This window comes from Tyto alba, unplaced genomic scaffold (assembly GCF_018691265.1).
Source record: "Tyto alba isolate M040663 unplaced genomic scaffold, T.alba_DEE_v4.0 Super-Scaffold_11, whole genome shotgun sequence".
Taxonomy (NCBI): Eukaryota; Metazoa; Chordata; class Aves; order Strigiformes; family Tytonidae; genus Tyto; species Tyto alba.
The window spans coordinates 2,520,862-2,539,162 of NW_024881273.1; the positions used below are offsets into that span (position 1 = coordinate 2,520,862).

An 18,301-nucleotide genomic window follows, 5' to 3' on the forward strand; every position below is an offset into this window, starting at 1 on the left:
TGATCTACTACAGCTCAATATTTCAACCTGAGTGTTTTGACTGCATTTATTGCCCTATTCATTTTTGCTATGGCATCTCCCACAAAAATCCTACAAAGCTCCAGAGCAGAACACCCTTATAACGGTTACTTCCATAAGCAAAGGAGCGGTTCGCGAACAATCAGCTTGGATACAAGATGGAGTCAAGAATCACATATTTAAGAGGCAAATATTCCAATACCAGACGCTTCTTTGAAACAGTTCTTGGATTTCAAGACAGGCAAGGAAGGACAGCAGAAAATGCACGAGAGTGATCTAAAAGATTCAAGCCCTTTCATATAGAGAAGTAAGTGCACTGTGAATTTCAGCAGACGTGGATGGGAATGTTCAAGAAGATAAAATCATCTTCTATAACCAAAACCCCAATGCATGACTGAGAAGCCCAGCTGCTGCTTTTCTTTTACCTCTCCGAGAGCAACAGTACCTAAGGCCAAGATCTTCTGCAGAAAGATACCTGCTTACATTATAGATCTGACACTACGGTGGAAGCGAGGGGACTAACAGCTTGCTGTCAAAAGCTACCTAGTGTCAGACAGTTCCTCCAGATCAGAGCATGACTGTGTATCATAGATGAAGTGTATTTATGAGTGCTACCTGCCTAAAGGAAGCCTTTCGTTTTCAGTTTCTAACTACTCATATAAGTAAATCCTTGGGTTTTATTCAAGGCTGCCAAATGGTCCCTCTCCTCTAACCCACCCTTTAAGCTCTACACTAAAAAATGCACTACAGCCATTCACTGAATCTCTTTAAAGGAAAGTTGCAGTAAATCTGGCTCTCTCTGAAAGGACACTGCCCAGCAAGCTCCAGGGCTCTTGTGCTGGGAGGGCAGAGAAATTACAAGGCTTAATTTGGGAAAATTACTTTGGCTGCAGGGCTGGCCAAAACAGTTAATTCCCATGTCTATACTGCCAATTCACAGAAAGAAACAAAACTCATCTAGGTAGAAAGAAAATATTGTCTAATTTGCCTGTTCTTTGAGTGAAGCAGCAGTACTGTAGGCAGATTCCCGGCCGCCTGGCTACGCTCGCTTGTTCTCCATATGGAACACAGTGCCCTACTTTGAGCATTTGTGAAAACTGCAGCACAGGAATCAAATCAACTCGTCTTCCCAGATAGTAACACCTGAAATATTACCCTGCACTGACCAGCACAATCCTTTTACTTGCAGAATCCAGAAGGAAAGAGCTTAGGAGGCCGTAATAGGTCAGGTAAGGAAAAACCCAGACTGACAACTGTTGTTTGTGGGCTTCAAAAATTCACAGTCCCTCCAATGAGTAAGTATAGCTAAAACAAAGTAAAAGTTGTCACTGCTTTTAAAAGTGAAGCATTTCCTCAATGGATTCTAAAGTACCATCTTGATATTTTAAAATACCACTGCTACAAAATGGTCACATCAGCGTATGTCCAAGTTGGCGTATTTTTCAGACGCAGACTTTTCTTGGCACTTCAATACTTCTGTGTCATTCCCCAGAATGATTCACATAAGGTTGAAAGATCTTCCTTTTGGAAGTAAACCAATAGTTTGTTTCTGTAGTTTGTAATGGAGTCTGTCTTACCCAACCATGACCTTGATCTGCATGTGAATTTACACATACATTTACCTAGAATGTGTGCCTGTCTCATGCACACACTAATGTAAATCTACACATACATAAATACACACAAATCCACTAAAGAGCTACTATAGTTTCTAACTGAGTTGAAGAATAAAACCAAAGCCTCATTTCTCCTTTATTTTGCTTGCAATTTGCTCCAGTACTGGCCATCCCGTGTCAAACGCTTCATCTGAGCAATCTGCACATTCCCTGCAACACATCCCTCCTGGACTGAAAGATCCTGCCGTGGCTCAGACAGAAAAAGCAGCTTCGGCCACACGCCGAGAATCCATCTCAGTATAATGACGGCAGTCAACGGCTATGCTCAGGATGTATGTGTGTGCAAGGGGGAGAGAGGGATTTGGGGAGATTATGGTTGTTATTGTTCTATGTTATTGTTCCTACAGTGTGTAACCCAGTAGTGTTCAATGTAGTCCAGTGTGTGAGCATCCCTCCCCTCCCTCTCTCACCTGCATCAGTCGGCTTTGGCTGCTGCATCTATGTGCTATTTATATGCTGGTGCATCAACTTAGGATTTATTGGGCAAAAGAAAGCAGAGCAGTCGGGCTTCTCTGTACATGTTATTTGACCTAAAAAGGGAGGGCTTGCACTGTATACTCGCCAATGAATTAAAATTACCCCTCTTGCAATTAAGCAGGTCTACTTCTACGACATATGTGGTCCTTGCTCTGAATAAGATAAGCAAGATATCAACAAGAGCTGCAAAAATCAATATCCTCAGTCTCTCTCACACACCCTCCTCCCCACCCTCCAAGAAACGTCCTCTTACCTTTCATTGTCCACACTCCTGAAGCCAGGTAAAATGTGCCGGAAGCTGCTGTTCCTATCAAGCTTCGGTTGGCTCTTTGTCCTTTTGATGGAGCCTTTAAGCCGACGGCTGAGGAACCCCTGTGGGGTGAGACAAGAATACTAAATTACAACAAAAAAGGGAGAAAGAGAGAGCGAGCCCTGAACCTGCTCTCTTGCACCGAGCGCAGCCAGGCAAATTGTTCTCTCCAGCTCCCTTCCCGTGCGGCTGCCGGCACCGCCGCTCCTCGCCCTCCGCCCGGCTCCCCAGCTCGCCGCCAACATCTGCTCCCAGTGCTCGCCGAGGCCAGGGCGCTGCGTCGGCGCGAGACTCCCCGAAGCCTCCGTTACCCTGGCAACCATCAGCTCACATAAAAATACTGTCTGAAAGACAAGACTAGCACATTACAACTCCTGACGGGAGGAGAAGGCTGCGGCGCGGGGCTCCGGCTGGCCCATCTCCCAGGCACAGGTACGAGACACCACCCGCCCACCAGCCACCGGGAGACGGGCAAGAACTTAATTACCTGATCGAAACCCCCCAGGTTTTCAGCCATGGTTGGCAAAATTGGACTCAGGGGTTTTAGCTACCTGGAAAAATATCCTATAAAGCACGCGTAAACACAGCATCTGGACTGGGCAGCTACAGGCACTACCTTTACAGAAGCAAGAGACCCTTGCACTGAACGTACAGCGCCTTCTTCTCCGCTGTGCCTCCTCCCTCACGGAACATAAGTCACAGCTCCTGTAGTGCTCCACAGCAAAGCCAGCACTAAACGTTTTAATAGCAAAGCTTCTAATGTGTTATTTGCTTATTGTTAGGAGTTAATGTTCTACATAATCTGAACATTACATTTAATCTCTTGGCTAAATAAGGCAATAAAAGTATAATACTACTGTGGTGCCCAGCCTTTACAGCGTAAGAGAATAATCCTAGTGGGTCAAGCACATTAGCCAGAGAAAGTGAGGCAGCATTTTAAAGAGAAACCAGAATTTTGGGGTGAAGCCTAAAGAAGTGTTCCTTTTATACACCATCATACCAAAGAAATAAATTAGCTAGGTATAAACAACTTGGCAAATCCCTGACAACCTGAGGTTCTGCACGTGCTGCTTCCCTTCCCCATCGCCAGGAAAGGGGGTAAGATATCCACTGGGTCGAGCACAGATTTTGCTGTGCATAAGGAAAGAAATGTGAGAAGAACAGTTATCTTTCCACAGGGTACTACACCAGCATCCCAGATGGACCCACAGAGCACTTCTCCTCTCCACTCAAGAGTCTCAGTAGTTTTTCCAGTCAACCTTAAGGAATAGATATAGGTCATGTAGCCTTTAACAGCTCCCTTTAATAAATTAATACCCTTTATATTTCTTGCAGGAAGATAATCACAGCCTAACTTATATCCAGCCTGTCATTTGTTCATGCTACTTAAACACTCCTTCCCCACCTAGGATATTCATAGGTCACATTATGTCTTTCTCAGGTTGCAAAATTTCCTCAGGCGGTCTGTGCGGCTCTTGCTATGGAAGTGACTTTCCTGTTTGTAAGTGCATCAAGAATTTGAAACATCTAGATAACCAAAGGTGTTTCACATTTACTAAGTGCCACTTTACTTACAAACGAGGTATGCAATATGCATTCATGTGAACTGAACATTTCTCCAGGAGCTATTTGCATGATTGAAATAGCATGATGAATGTAACCCAGGCCATCAGGTTATACACTTTGCCATCTTACACAAAGCCAAGGCATAAGATAACAAAGGCCTCTTCAAAAGTGCTTTATCCATGAGAAATAATCTTAGAGAATTTTTATGGTATGAAGAAACATGACTATGAAACAGCAAATTTGAGGATCTGCATTATCTAGAACATTGCTAAGATATTCCCCTTGGTAGTCAGACCTTAGCCAGCCTCATACCCACGATAACAACATGATATCACCCTCATACTCATGGTATCAACTCTTTGTGCTCTTGTTCTTCTGGCTAGGTCAGGCCTCTGGTTGCCTGCTATGGAGACTGGCCAATATTTGCTGTGAAGGAAAAGATCAAAAATATGCAACTGGCCAATCATTCAATATTGCCCTACACGCCACTGGTGAGCAGTTTTTGTCCAGAAGCAAGAGACTGAACTTCCTTTATCGCTGTCAGCCTAGCCACAAATATGTCACCGTATTATCAAGCCACTTCTTCAAATCCAGGAACAGCTTTGAACTCTGGACAGGGAATTGATAAGGAAAAATCCAAATACTTTCTGCGGCAAATGATCACAGCTTTCTTTCACTACCTTGTATTTTACATCTCGAAAACTGTTAGATTCGTGCTTGATTTGGGAATTAGAATTTAGGGTTGCAGTAAGACATTACTTTCCTTCTGTTTCCCATTGTTTTTACATTCACTGATACATGGAGGAGATCACACTGTGCCATTTTCAGTTTTCATTGCTAGCTTCCTTGGGAAAATGATATGTCAGAGATTTTAATGCTGATAAATTATGCTGCTATAGCAATACTTTGCACCTCCATAGCGCATGCCAGAGATCAGAAAGTCTAATGTGTGAATTATTATCTTCTGTAATTCTCAGATGGGGTAAGAAAAAAAAGAGAGAGGAGTTGGTCTCCACAAATACAAGAGAGAGAATCCAACCTGGGGTGTGACCGCCATGCTTTCCTGGTGAGATCATAAGAACATCATCCATTTCTTCTTCATTTATGACTTTAAACAACATTTGATTCTGATCTCCTGACAAATGAGGCTAATCCTACCCTATGAACATTGCCTACTCCTCTAGCTTAGCTGCATTCTTGTGAGTTCCAGTAATTAAAGTATTGCCCTTTATATTGTATGTTCTTCACATCCTTTTAAGTTTATAGTGAGAGCTGTCTAGGGCAGAAGTGTGTCTTCTGATGTGTGGGCAGCACTTATCACCAGCAAAAATATCTTAGAAAAGATTAAACTACTAATTTAGGAAGGTTTCATTCAGAAGAAGTTAATAGACTGCATGGAATGACAAAAAATAGAAATCCGCGGAGCCCAAGAATCCCTTCAGAATTTGCCAGAGCAGAAAACCAGGAGATGCCAGAGCCTGTGGTGCTGAGGGTCCCCACCTGAGCCTGAACCCAGCGCGGCGCAGGCGCCCGGCCGTGCAGGGCAGGGGCACTGCCGGAGCGCTCGGCCAGGACGTGGCACGGCTGCACCGCCGGCACTGGGCAAGGTGCTTTTACTCCGCCGCCTTGCAAGGTCTGGACATGCTAGCACGTTCAGAACAGTGCAAACCGTGCGCAAAGGAGAACGATGCTTCTGCTTGATTTAGTACAGATTTGTCTGTGTTTAGCCCAAATGACTTTTCAAGTTCTGCTGGAATACAATCAAGCAAAACTTAAGCTAGTATTAACTTCCTTTTAGGCAGTGGACAGAAAGTAAATCATTCAATACCCTTTTAAATGTAAGCAGAGGTACCAACTATATAAATGAATCCCTTGTACAGCCGAACTTCTGACCACACGAAGATATTTTAGGGTCACTGGAGTAGAGACAACCATTTTGGTTCAAGAACACAGTAGCATGCAAACCTGCAGAGCTGTATGGACACTTGCCATCCGGCAAAGTCCACAGCGAATTATGGCACAGAACTCAACTAGCCTCCCAAGAAAAAGACATACAGAGCTTGCACTGTGCAGGGATTTCACTTTTTTAAGTGCAAGGGCCTTGCTTTTCTTGTTTTGTTTCTGCAGTTTGGACTGTCATCCTCAAGTCTGGAATACAATTGCTCTAATCAGAAGAGCTGACTGAAGTTATAATAAGACACAAAGAACGAAGTCAAAAAGAAACAAAACAAATCCTTTAGAGGAATAGCTTAATCACAACCAAGGCTACTTAAGCTAAAACAGGACAAGCACAATTCAAAACAGGACAATTAAGTCTGCTGCGATTTGGGCTGGTTTTTCTTACATATTTGGACAAATCCAAAATCTGATGCCATCATCTTGCTGCAGATGGAAGAAAGAGGGATTCTCATTTTATGTTTTCCTGCTTCTCAATTTGGCATTTTCAGTTACTCTAGACCTGGAAATAATCTTATAACATTTCAATATTTTTAACATTGTAATACTTTTAAAGCATATGTGCAAACCCATCAGAACCATATGCCTTTGAGATGCAGGAACTCCATACTTCTACACCCCCTGGGCCAACAGTAAGAAAACTGGAAGGAGGAGAGAAGCAGGGAGGGGTGCAAAACTGAGTAGAGTATTAAAGACAGCAAAATCTTGAGCTCCTAGTTTGTTAAACATAAAGTAACAATGCAAGTCTCGTATCTGGAACTGACTCCCACACCATTAATGTTCATTCCCAGTGAACTGACATGATAAAGTTTGAAAGGTAAAAAGCCAGCACCATGGAAACATAATATATATAAAATTTAAAAATAATATATCAATAAATCAAGCTGGATGCATCACGAGCAGCTTGCTTTGGAAGAGTCCTGGCAGCTCTCGGTATTTTCTAAGCACAACGAGCAAGGAGAACAGGGCGAGAGGCCGGGCAAACACGCGTGGGGCAGAGCGTGAGGGTTTGACCCACGGGCACTGGCAGAGCGCTGGTCCGCCAGGGACGCTGAAGGAGCAGAGTCCTGGTTTATGCTCTTATCCAAAGACTGCACAGAGTAAACACTATAAAGACATATAAAGACAGGAACTAGTGAACAGATGGGGTTATTTTTATAGTTCTTCCATATCTTTTTGTTTCACTTCAAGCAAGTCTCAACTACAGAGGACTTGAGAGGACGTCAGAATTTTTTTCACTACTTTTAATAATGCAACTGTCATAAACGAGTACTTGCAAGTATAAATGTGCAATGCAGTATTTCATATCAGGTGTCCATTTTTTTCTAGTCTATGAGCGATAAGCTTATAGGTATAAAATTGGGAGTAAATCTCTTCTACCAGACCTATCCTTATTCTGGGTGTTAGAATCTTAGCTTATATTTTCATATTAAAGTTTCTAATTCTGGAGTCAGCCTTTTTTTTCTGCTCTTGCACAGCATCTATGCTGTTCTTTCACAGTACATGGGAATACCCTTTTACTGAGGCTCCACAGAATGGATAATTAATATTTGCATTTGTGAACCAAGTAGAGCCTTGACAATGCTAAGCATCCTAATATAAATGTACAAAGAAAGTGAGTTCACCTGTTTCTACAATTACCAACATTAGCCTTAGCTTTCAAAATAATATAGAAACCTTTTTGGGGCAGCATTTGATACTGTTTGTTACCAAGTAAAGACATCTAAGTGCGCATCTCTACTATTCTCTTTGTAGAATGTGACTGCATTGAACTACAGTGAGAAGTGCACAGACCAAAAAAAAACCCACTGTGGGTGAGTTTCGGCATCAGCTGTGTCCCTCGGAAGCCCAAGAGCAGCAGTAATCTACCGAGTGGTCTCCTGGCATTGATACAAGAAAGGAAGGGAATTTCATGTATACCACTGACCTTTACGGATCAAATATTTTTTATTTGTTCAGTGCATAGAGGCATGTGCCTGTAAGTGTATGTACCCTTTCAAACACTTCATATATAATTTATTACTGTCAGCTCTTCTGATTTGAGCTTGCAAGTTATAAGTTGTTTTCCTATCACCCAGATTCTTTCCTGTCAGATGCGATAAAGGACTCTATTCGCGAGGTGACCGAATAGCCCCTACGGAGTGCCCTTCCCCAAAGAATCCATTTCTAGCATTTGCAGTGCTTGCTTAGGATTCGTTTTGAACTTGGGCATATGGTAGGCAGGAGACTGTCAGCCAGAGCGTCATCTGAAGTAGAAGACATCCCCAAATTTATGAGAATCCTTGCTGAGTTAACCTTGAGAAGCTATATCCTTGCAAGTTTATCAACCAACAAAGCCAAATTCTGTCTACATGACAAAACCCAGCTTGCTCCAGTTGGGAAGACTTGCCTAATATGTAAGCCCAGGGAAAAGGCAAAGGAGAGCAATAGCCCACAAAAGTCTGCAGAGCACATGAGATGTGAACTTAAAAGGAAAACAAAAACAGTTTATTATCTCTGGGCCTAGAAAAGCACACATACATTACCATGTATTACCCCTTCTGTTTAGAGGATGCTGAATGCATGACTTTCTTCAAGTGGGGGAAAAGTCCCTCAGTTTCTCTTTCTAAATTTTATTTCATAAATCTCAGGATCCTTCCCAGTCATCCTGTGAGACCCTAAAGAAATACGCAGATGAGGTGAAGTAAGGAACTCTTACATCTGAGAGTAAGAGCAAGTAACACCCATCCATGAATCACCAACTTGCTCTGACTGATGTTACCTTAAAACATTATTCTATAGGGATAAGGAAAGCCCCTCTGTGACACAGGTGCCTTGGAATTAGGATAAAACCCAAAAGAATGAACAAATAGCTGATAAAACATTGTGTGTCCAGTGAGAGATGGCAACAAAAATCCTACCACTCCACACACTGTGGTCAGACTTGTGCTCTGGCATCCAGAGTTAGAGAATAAACACGGAGATACAGTACTTAAGTGCATGAGAGGGTATGTCTGTGAGCCAGGCCATAAAGCAGTCCCGGAATGTGAGAAACAGCTCATGTTGGTAAGTGCTGCTTAGCAACACTGCCCTTCTATGGCAAAAGATTAATCAAATTTGCAGCGTCATTGGAGACACTCAGTTCAGTCCATTTGAAAAATCAGATGAAGATGCACTGAAGTCCCACAGGTCACCAAAGGGACAGTGTGGGTCTGTCTAGGTCATGAAAACTGGAATTACGTCAAATGAGAGGCACTGAGGGTTAATTACAAATATGGCAAATCTAATTCATGCACGTATCAGCAAATCACAGATAGAAGCAGCAATAGCTTCAGCAGATAACATCTCATCCTTTTTCCACCTCTGGCCATTAAAGGATTGCTGCTTGTGCTCTATTTTTGTAAAGATTTTACCTATCTTGTTGAAAATGTCGCCTTCTCCCACTGCCCTGGAGAAAGAATTACCAAGACTGGCAGCTCTCAGTGCCACGTATCTCTCAGGGCATTTTTCCCAATATTCAGCTAGATGTTTCTTTGCAGAATTGCACTCTGTTCCTTTTCTGATCTTTTCTAGCAGGTAAAGACTCCTCTCCCAGCCCCTGAAATAGGCAGCCTTGCCCAGCACACAGCCTTAGCCCCTGACCAAGAGAACTACCAAACAACTTCATGCAAGCCAAGGCCTTATGGCAAAATAACAGAGAACTTGGGAAGTCTCTGCACTCTCCAACTCGCGCTGACGACTTGCATGTAACGTGCACGTGGAACAGGTGGGACGTTTATAGAGTCCGAATGAAGGAATGCAACTGCCAGGAAGAATCTAGAAAACAACTGAAATTCAACAGCCATTGTTATTCAGGGATCATCTGATTCTTCAATTTGGATTCTCTTGTTCTCCTCTTAAAAAATACCAAAACACACTACTCTGGATTATTTTGTTCACAGCTCTGTAATTATCATACTGTCAACATTTCATATCCGAACAAGACAGATAAATATTCCTTAGGAAGGTAGGAGAAGGGTAATTGAGCAATCAGGGATGAATGAAGAAATAGAGATACAGGTAGAATGCAAGTAACCTTGAAGAACAAAACCAGCTATTTACCCAAAGAGGGGAGCGACTAGAAAAAAACCTGCCCAGATGAAGCCAAGCAAGGATGCCACCTGGGAAGGAATTTAACTGGCACAATGGAGTCAAGCATCCCAGAGGACAAACTGTTTATACACAGAACTTGCTTGTCTTTAGGGAGAACAATCCTGACGGAAGCGGAGCACCTCCTGGGCAGTGCCAGCTCCACAAAGGTGAACAGAAGTGAGACCAGGTAACCCCTTGCAGGAGCTGTCCCGCAGCTCCTGGAACCAGGCTTGCTGTGGCCATCCCAAGACTCTGCTTCTCCTTGGAATGCAGGAAAAGAGCCCCCAAGCCTCGCCTTCCTCTCTTCTCTCCCTCTTTAGAGAGTTGTGCTCTAATTAGGTTCCTGAGCATCTCTAGTCCCCTAGAACAAAGCTGTCACTGCTGAACAGAAGCCGAAACCAAGTGCTGGCAACCACCATGGCAGGTCGTAATTGCAGCAGAGGAAAAACTATGTCCTGACAACCTCAGGACTAAGCAAAGTGCCTCCTGATAGACCCTGAAGATCCCAGCAGTGTCTAAATGAAAAAAAGGATTCACACTGTACGTGAAGCTTGCTTTCTAATGTAATTATGGCAGTCATTTAGAAAGCAAACAAAAAGCAGCACTTTATCCATATTCTGGGACCTGTTACTGCAAAGAGTAAAATTGAGTAACATAAAGACAGACATTTCTCTGAGTAAGGTTTTAAGAAACAAGCTAATCCAGCCACAGTGAGGATCATCAGGGAAAATTTGAGGGAACATCCCAACATCTATGGCCTCTAGGAGAGAGTCATTCTTACTGTTATTTATGAAAAGAGAAAAATAAGGCATTTAACTTGAACGGTTAAAGCAAGCTGGTCTTAGTTGGAGCTTTGGAGACTGAATTTCATACAGTCAGGAAGGAGAGGGGAATACCAAAAACGTTAACAATAGGCCTAAGGTTGTTGAGACTCTACTTCCCTTTACCATACAATGCGGGGAAGCCCAGAATCATTTTCATACAGATGAACTGTAACTCCTCAAAGTATCACTATCAAAACATGCTCACTCCCCCCAGTTTAGGCTTATAGAATTTTTTTTTTTTCCTAAAATCTCAAAGCTTAGCTGTGTATTATAATTTGTTTTACTGCAGATAATTGCCTGCATATTAAGCCAACTGAATCTTGACTCTGGAAGGCCAGCCAGGATGGCTGTCACGTATATATCATGCTTCATTCAAATAATTTCCAAGACAGTATTTTAATGGCTTCTTTCTGATGTGCACTCTTGTTCATGCAGTTTAGATCACGGACCTCTGAAAGGAAGCCTGCAGGCAGTATGCATCTGTAAAACCTTACATGTGAGTCCATACGAGCTGGGCTAATACCTTGTTTGCATTCAAAAAATGCCCATTCTTACTTGTGGAATGGCAGATATGCCTGCAGTTATTCCAGACACAGCTTCTCAAAAACCGTAGCTACTCTAGACCTGGCATCCATCGCATTGCTGGGGGAAACACCCAGCTTTTCAGCAAATACCCGGTACAAGGTAGAAATCCATAAGTAGAAAAGCAATTTCCAGACTCCTAAGAAATCCCTCAGTAATTTTCCGTGCATTTTCTTTTAAAGAACCATCCTCATTGGATTAGACTCATGAGAGTTTAAGTGACTTCAAACAAAAACCCCAAACCCAAGAGATACACAGCTACAGCATTGCTCAACACTTTGAAACGTATCCTATGAGTTCAGAGACTTCAATTGTTTATGATATAGTTTTAAGTATTTGACTTCCAATAATGTAATAAGTTTCACATTTACAGTCTCCCACACACTGTACATGGAAGAGATTTATTTTACAATGGAGAGCAACAGATTCCAATCAAGCAAATATTTTTGAAACCTCAGATATGGAGAGAATGAGTGCCTTTTAGATTAAAAGGGATAATCCCCAGCTGACAGAAAATTATTCACACTCCTATAAATTTAAACTTTCACAATACTTTTGGTAGCATAGTAATGACTTAAACACTCAGTATCAGCTGTGAATCATTACATTCAACCTGCTTTTAAAATGTAGTTGTGATTTAACTGGAGATAAAATAAAGAATTTATAGGACATGGTAGCAATGTGTATCTGGATGCTTGGTAATCCCATTCAGGCATGACAAACAACCAAACTTTGCAAAGATTGATGGTTTCTATCACTCAAGACTTTTTATAGCAGGCATCCAAGTGAAAACACCTGAGGTTCCTAAGACTTCAAGCCTATGCACAACGTACTGGTATATAACTCCATAAAGGGTCCTGCTCGCTGTTGTAACTAATTCAGTGCAAGGCATATGGCCACAGACACCCTGATCCACAGTCCTTGGGTGCTTTTGCCACGCTCTATGAAGCCCACGAGCTTTCAAGAGCTGCACTTTGGAACCGTCACTGTGGGGTGGAACTTCAGTTCCAGTGGGTAAATGACCACTGGGCTCAGTACATTTATACCAGGTACAGAACCTGAGTATGAGTAGTCGGGATAAACCAATCTGCCCTTTGATTTGAGGAAAAAAGGTATCTTTTTATATAAAGCAGATTAACTTCATTCTTTTACAGTATCAGAAATGAGAGTGTGCCTTTTAAAAGACAGTCCATAGGAAGATGCTTCACTAAGCCTACTGTCCGAGGAGAGAAATGGGGGAGCACAGGTAGAGGTGGGATAGCAGGTAGGACATACTGTCAAAATAGATTCTTTTGGCAGGTCACAGAGGAAACGAGTTTGAAGGTAGAGGTGTCTCAATGATTTGCTACACTGACTATACAGCAGATAAACCGCAAAGCCAAGATTACTTCTCAAGAATGCTTCATTCCTGTGCCAGCAGTCTAGCCACTCAAATACATTGCCTCATGCTAAAACAGGTATCAGAGCTCTCCAAGATGAGCAATAAATGCACAGGGGAGATGAGAAAACCATCTCCATAAATCTGTTTACATTAATGTTCTCTTTTAAAGTCCACTTCTGCTATATGATACAGAGTAAACTGTTTCATGAGTGTGTTTTATATGTGCTTTCCCTACTTGGATTTATGGCCTTGGAGCAGCACACGGATGTCGTGCTGTATCTACTCATCAGGCATCTGCCTACTCACTTCCATCTGAAATCTTCAGAGCAGAGCAAATACTGGAAGAGATAACCCCATTTTCCACAATATTGATGACCAACTCTAAGTCTACAGAAAGATATCAACATCAACTTGCTGCATTTTCATTGACAAATCTTGTGTGTTTTTAATAACACATTTTCTTCAAAACCAGCTGCTAGACCAATAAATTTTAAAAAGCAGTTGGTAGATGATATGTTTAGAATAAAAAATTATTATTATCCCTAGAATGTAGGGATTCATGGTGTAATTTTGCAGTAAAAGTTACTCATTCAAATATGAAACTCATGTTTCAGGCAGATGCTCTTGGCTCCAAATACTTTCACTGCATTTCTGAAGCTTAAATTGGAACATTTGTATTCAGCAATAATTACAGCTGCAATCAAACAAAAACGTTAACTTTTGTAAAGGTACAGTGAATACCTACTATAATTCAGATAATACATCAGTCTTGCATTTTTCCCTATCTGCCTTTCAAGACAACTTAATTTCCAGACACTGTGAAAACACTTAGGCGAAGCTCATTTGTCCTAACCTTAAAATTTATGAAAATGAGTATTTCAGTTAGATTCACCTTCTGTTTACAGCTTTGAAAAAAATGAGAAAAATTACAATGAAGGGATAAATATAACACACATATGAATGTACAGGAATATACCAGCCTTGATTTCAGTTTTTCTGTCCTTCATGACACACTGATCAGACAATTTTTTGACTACGAAAGTTTAGGACTGTAACAGGCAATAATCCCTAGAATGGGGTAGAAGGAATATTTCTACTTGAAATTATGCCACAAAAAAAAATCAAGAACTTTAGGTGGTTTTATAAATCTGTAAAATAGTTCTCAAAATCTCAAAGTCCCCTCCTAATTAAAATAGAAACCGGAGGCTAGAAATACGCACACTTCCATCTAGAGACTGGAAGTGAGGTCTCTACCTGCCCTCTCTATGCAAAATAAAAATTAAAAGAACCCAACAGTTTTTCCTTTTCAGATGAAATCACAAATATTCAATCATCCATTTAAACTGAAATTAAAAACAAAGAAAGACTACTCCCTGCTATTTTTCTCCACCTTTACTCCTTTCCTTTTCCTCCTAAACTTGTACCTTGTGTCTGATCTTTGGGTTAAGGTGGTGAAGAATGTGATGTGAGGTAGCAGTAAACTATGCAGCTGACAATTATGTTTCCCAGGACACTCAAACTGAAAGTTTGCCAAAGATATAAACCAAAAAGAATATCATTCAAGAATTGAAGGCAAAAATTAAGCTCATTGCTGTTTTATCCCTCAAAATAATAAGACAGACATTGTAAGTGGCAGATTCTATTTTTGGATCTTAGCAGTGATTATTTCTTGACTAATTTATTAGCAGTGGATTTTCTATCTTTAAAGCAGAATTTTGTCACCCAGCAGGACATTTCAATTCTATCAGGCAGATTTAAGTCTCATTCATTTATTCCTTAACTGTTTTTGACTCACTTGCTAATTATCAAGGAAGGCTTCATTTAAAGTAGGTCTGAAGCCAGTCGGCAGGCACGGCCTGCGTGCTGCCCCTCAGTTACAGCCAGCTGCCGCACCACTCGCGCGGCTTTCTGAGGGCCTCCTTTCCTGCAAAGGTATCCTCTCCCTCCTAATATTAGCAAAACTTGAATTACTATTTGTAAAGCTTTAAAAAAGTCTAGCTTTCACTGGGAGGTACAAAACACCAAGCGAGGTATATGGATGCCTGTTTGACCCTGTTCTTCTGAAAGGTGACTGCAGTGCTCAGAAGCTAACGGTTGTAAGGATATGGGGGAGCACTACCTGGACATGCTGAGTTCCCATCTTGTTCCATCTCCAGGCCTATTTCCCCAAGTGTGTCTAAAGACACGGCTATCTCTGCTCTCAGTATTAAAGCAGATAATCAACTGCTAAGTAAGATTAGCATAGGAAGAAAACTAATCCTTGATTCCACCCACTCCTGCAACATCTGCATAAAACAGGCGAACACAGACTTGGACTCCACCTTTCCTTACACCACCCGCATGCCTTGGAGCAGTGGGCTGCCGAGGTCACTGCACAGCTCGAGCAGAGACGCTGCGGGTCATGGCAAGGCGGCAGGGGCACGGCGCAGCCCCTCAGCACGCCCCGCTGCTCGGCCAACATCACACGGGTCACCCCAGCTCCGCACGCCACCGCCCGGAGCACACGCGCAGGCAGATCTCCCACCAGTTGCAAAGAAGGCACGGGAACTTGATCGTTTACTGCCACCAGGCCGGATTGTCACAGCATGGGAAACACGTGGATATGATCTTGCAAGTGACAGGAACGAAGGGAGGAGACGCGGGCAGGCAGGGGCAGGTTACACTGATCACTGTGAATCCCGTTCCGCAGAACGGCGTACCCGACTACACCGAGAGCTTTAGGAAATAAAGACATGATTAGTTCTGGAGCTAATTTCCTTGGTGCTTTGAAGAATGTTGCAGGTAAGATATGAGCCACAGTAATTACGGAGGAAAGTTGCTGGCAGAGCGCCAGGCCCGGAATACCTGGATACCTCAGGAAAGGTGTTATAGCTTGTATCATTTCTCTCTCAAATTATCCTTGATGCCTCAGCCGTGACTGCCACTGTTCTCTAGGGAAAAAAAAGGGTGGTGAGGACAAATACACTCTGATATTCCTTATCCGAGTGCAGTGCTGAGGAAAAGCAACAGTATGGAGGAGAAAGTGAATCTTGTTTCCATGGTAACTAAAGTTTGAAAAAAGCGTATAGAAATCAATATCATCCTAACATGTATGTCTACATGTTAACACATGTGTTTATTACCCACAATAATAAAAAGTTATTCAAGTGTAAGTATCACGAGACCACGTAATCATCATGAGACCATTCGAACCAGATCTGCTATTTCAAGTAGCTGCGCTTGGTTTGGAACAACAGTGTCACCACCTGGAGAAACATTCTCACATTAGGCAGCCCCAGTTTGGGATTTGGATGGGAAGAAGAAACCTGCAAAACAACTTCCAAATGATCTAACTTAGCAGCCCTACTCAATAGAAAGTGCCTAAGCTCTTCCATGCCTGTTAAAGTTCAAAGTCAGACACTTCCACAGAGGTGAACAACATAGACAAGATCACTTCCAACTGGAAGGGAGCATCTCTTACATGATTTCTTGTCACAGCACTCTAAGCTCTTACCAAAGTACTCAGGTGACATGTGAACCATCTAACACAATGAAAGTCCAAGAAATTATGGCTCAAAATATGGCATAGTTATGGCTATTAAAGAGAAGTGTTTAGTCTAAGTGAGAAAAAGTATGTCTCGGAAATTAAGTTAATACTTGGAAGAAATTTATTGATAACCATTCAGTGTTAGCTGTGGCAATGACACACATTTCTATCAATTCAACTGCAGTCAATTTAATATCTAAGTTAATATCCGTGACCTAAGCAATACGAATTCCAAAATGGAAAAAGTTCAGAGATAAAAGTCTTGATTAAATGGACACTCATGTTCCACTGGAGCTCTCTAAGAGATTCAAATAATACCTTACAGTATTTGACTTGTTTTCTGAAAGCACAATATCAGTGCTACTGAAAGTGGGAGAACAGAATGTGTTTATTATCCTACCCTTTATATCTGCAGTACTATTCTTTATCTGTGACCCAGAAACAAATTAAAGGGACACTGTCAAGTTGTATATTTTAATGGTTGTCTCTTCTCTGTGCTACCAGCAGTCTGAGGTTTTTTTCAGTGCCTAGAGGTTTAAACAAATTAGAGCTTTTGTTTGTTTACTTTTTGCCTTTCATCCGTTTCACATAAATGAAACTAGTCAGATTCATTTGTTTCCTTGAAGCCTATTAATTAGTACAGGGTGTTTGCATTTGGACTTCCAGGGAAGAGTTGGAAATACTACCAAATTTTTTCTTGTAGTAGTTTTGAAATGAGCAAGAGGTAGCCATTTCTGTTAAAATCATCCTTTGGAAATGGATGACTCTAAAGAACTGATATGAATCCAAGTATGTTGCTGAAAAATCCAGTGAGAGTTTGAGATTGTTTGTCTGTCTTTGTGGGCGGAATTCAAACAATTGCAACAGACAAAAATACAACAGAGCAACTGAGCATATATTAAATTGTGCAATTGCCACAAAAAAGGCCAAACGTTTTAGAGAGTCATCTAAAGACCAGTCATCTGCACAGTTTTAACAATTTTCACCATTTTCAATGATGCCTTGAGTTGTTTTCCTTGTAAGATGATCAGCAGCACTATTATGCAGTTCCAACTCTTTTATAGAGATTACAAAAGATGCAGAAAGTCATATAATCTTTCCATGCCTTAGTTTCCCTGTTTATTTTAAGGCATTATGATAAATTGCAACCCCACAGTGACTGCAAGCTTGATTTCATTCAGATTGGCAGAACATTTTAACAGCCTCAGATGAAAGGTGCTACAGAAGTGCCAAGTACTATCACTGTAATTATCATTCAATATACACTGATCAAAAGAATGAAATGTGAATTAGCATTTCCTATTAGCCCTACTTACAGCCTAAATTTTAAATATTCCTCCCATGGGCTCTCTCTGTGAAAACATACAAGAACTGTTGGTATTTCTCATAGGGCTACAACACTGCTTCTACAGGAGTGGAGGAATGAAGGGATCTAAAGAGAGGAGTCAAAAAAATTATGAGAACACCACGGATTTCTCCCACAGAAGCTTGCTCAGGCTTTCTGGGAAGAGTTTGCAGCTGCCTTACCACTCTCACTCCTTCTCTGTCTCCTGCCTCTTTCCTGGCACAAGGATGTCATCTCCTGTCACAGCCCCAAAGACTTTCTGCTGTTGCCCTCCTTTGGACCCTGAAAAACACTTCTCTGAAAGCCACTGGGTCTCACATATCCCAGAGGAGTGGGTCCAGCTGTCCTCAAAGAATGAGAAAGTGTAAACATCTGGAATAGCTAAATTAAAATCAATGGAATTGTGCTAATTTATACCCACTGCAGAGCCAGACAACTTGCTGAAATGTTTGTTTTCCCCTTCCTCACCTGGGAACTACACAGTATTTGACTTTATTTACCCTACAAACACAAACTCCCCTGTTAATCCA

At 41.8% G+C, this 18,301-nt stretch overlaps 1 protein-coding gene across 6 annotated transcripts in view; it reads right to left on the reverse strand.

Moving 5' to 3' along the window:
* Positions 1–18,301, reverse strand: part of LOC104359916 (DAB2 interacting protein) — a 208,363-nt gene that overhangs the window by 116,294 nt on the left and 73,768 nt on the right. For 5 of the 6 annotated variants that reach the window (XM_042786636.1, XM_033005642.2, XM_042786639.1 and 2 more), the window contains exon 3: positions 2,425–2,543. In XM_042786636.1, coding sequence (XP_042642570.1) covers positions 2,425–2,543 — 119 coding nt within the window. Of the gene's footprint in view, positions 1–2,424; positions 2,544–2,968; positions 2,988–18,301 lie in introns of those variants that run through there. The other variant, XM_042786638.1, reaches the window with a different exon arrangement.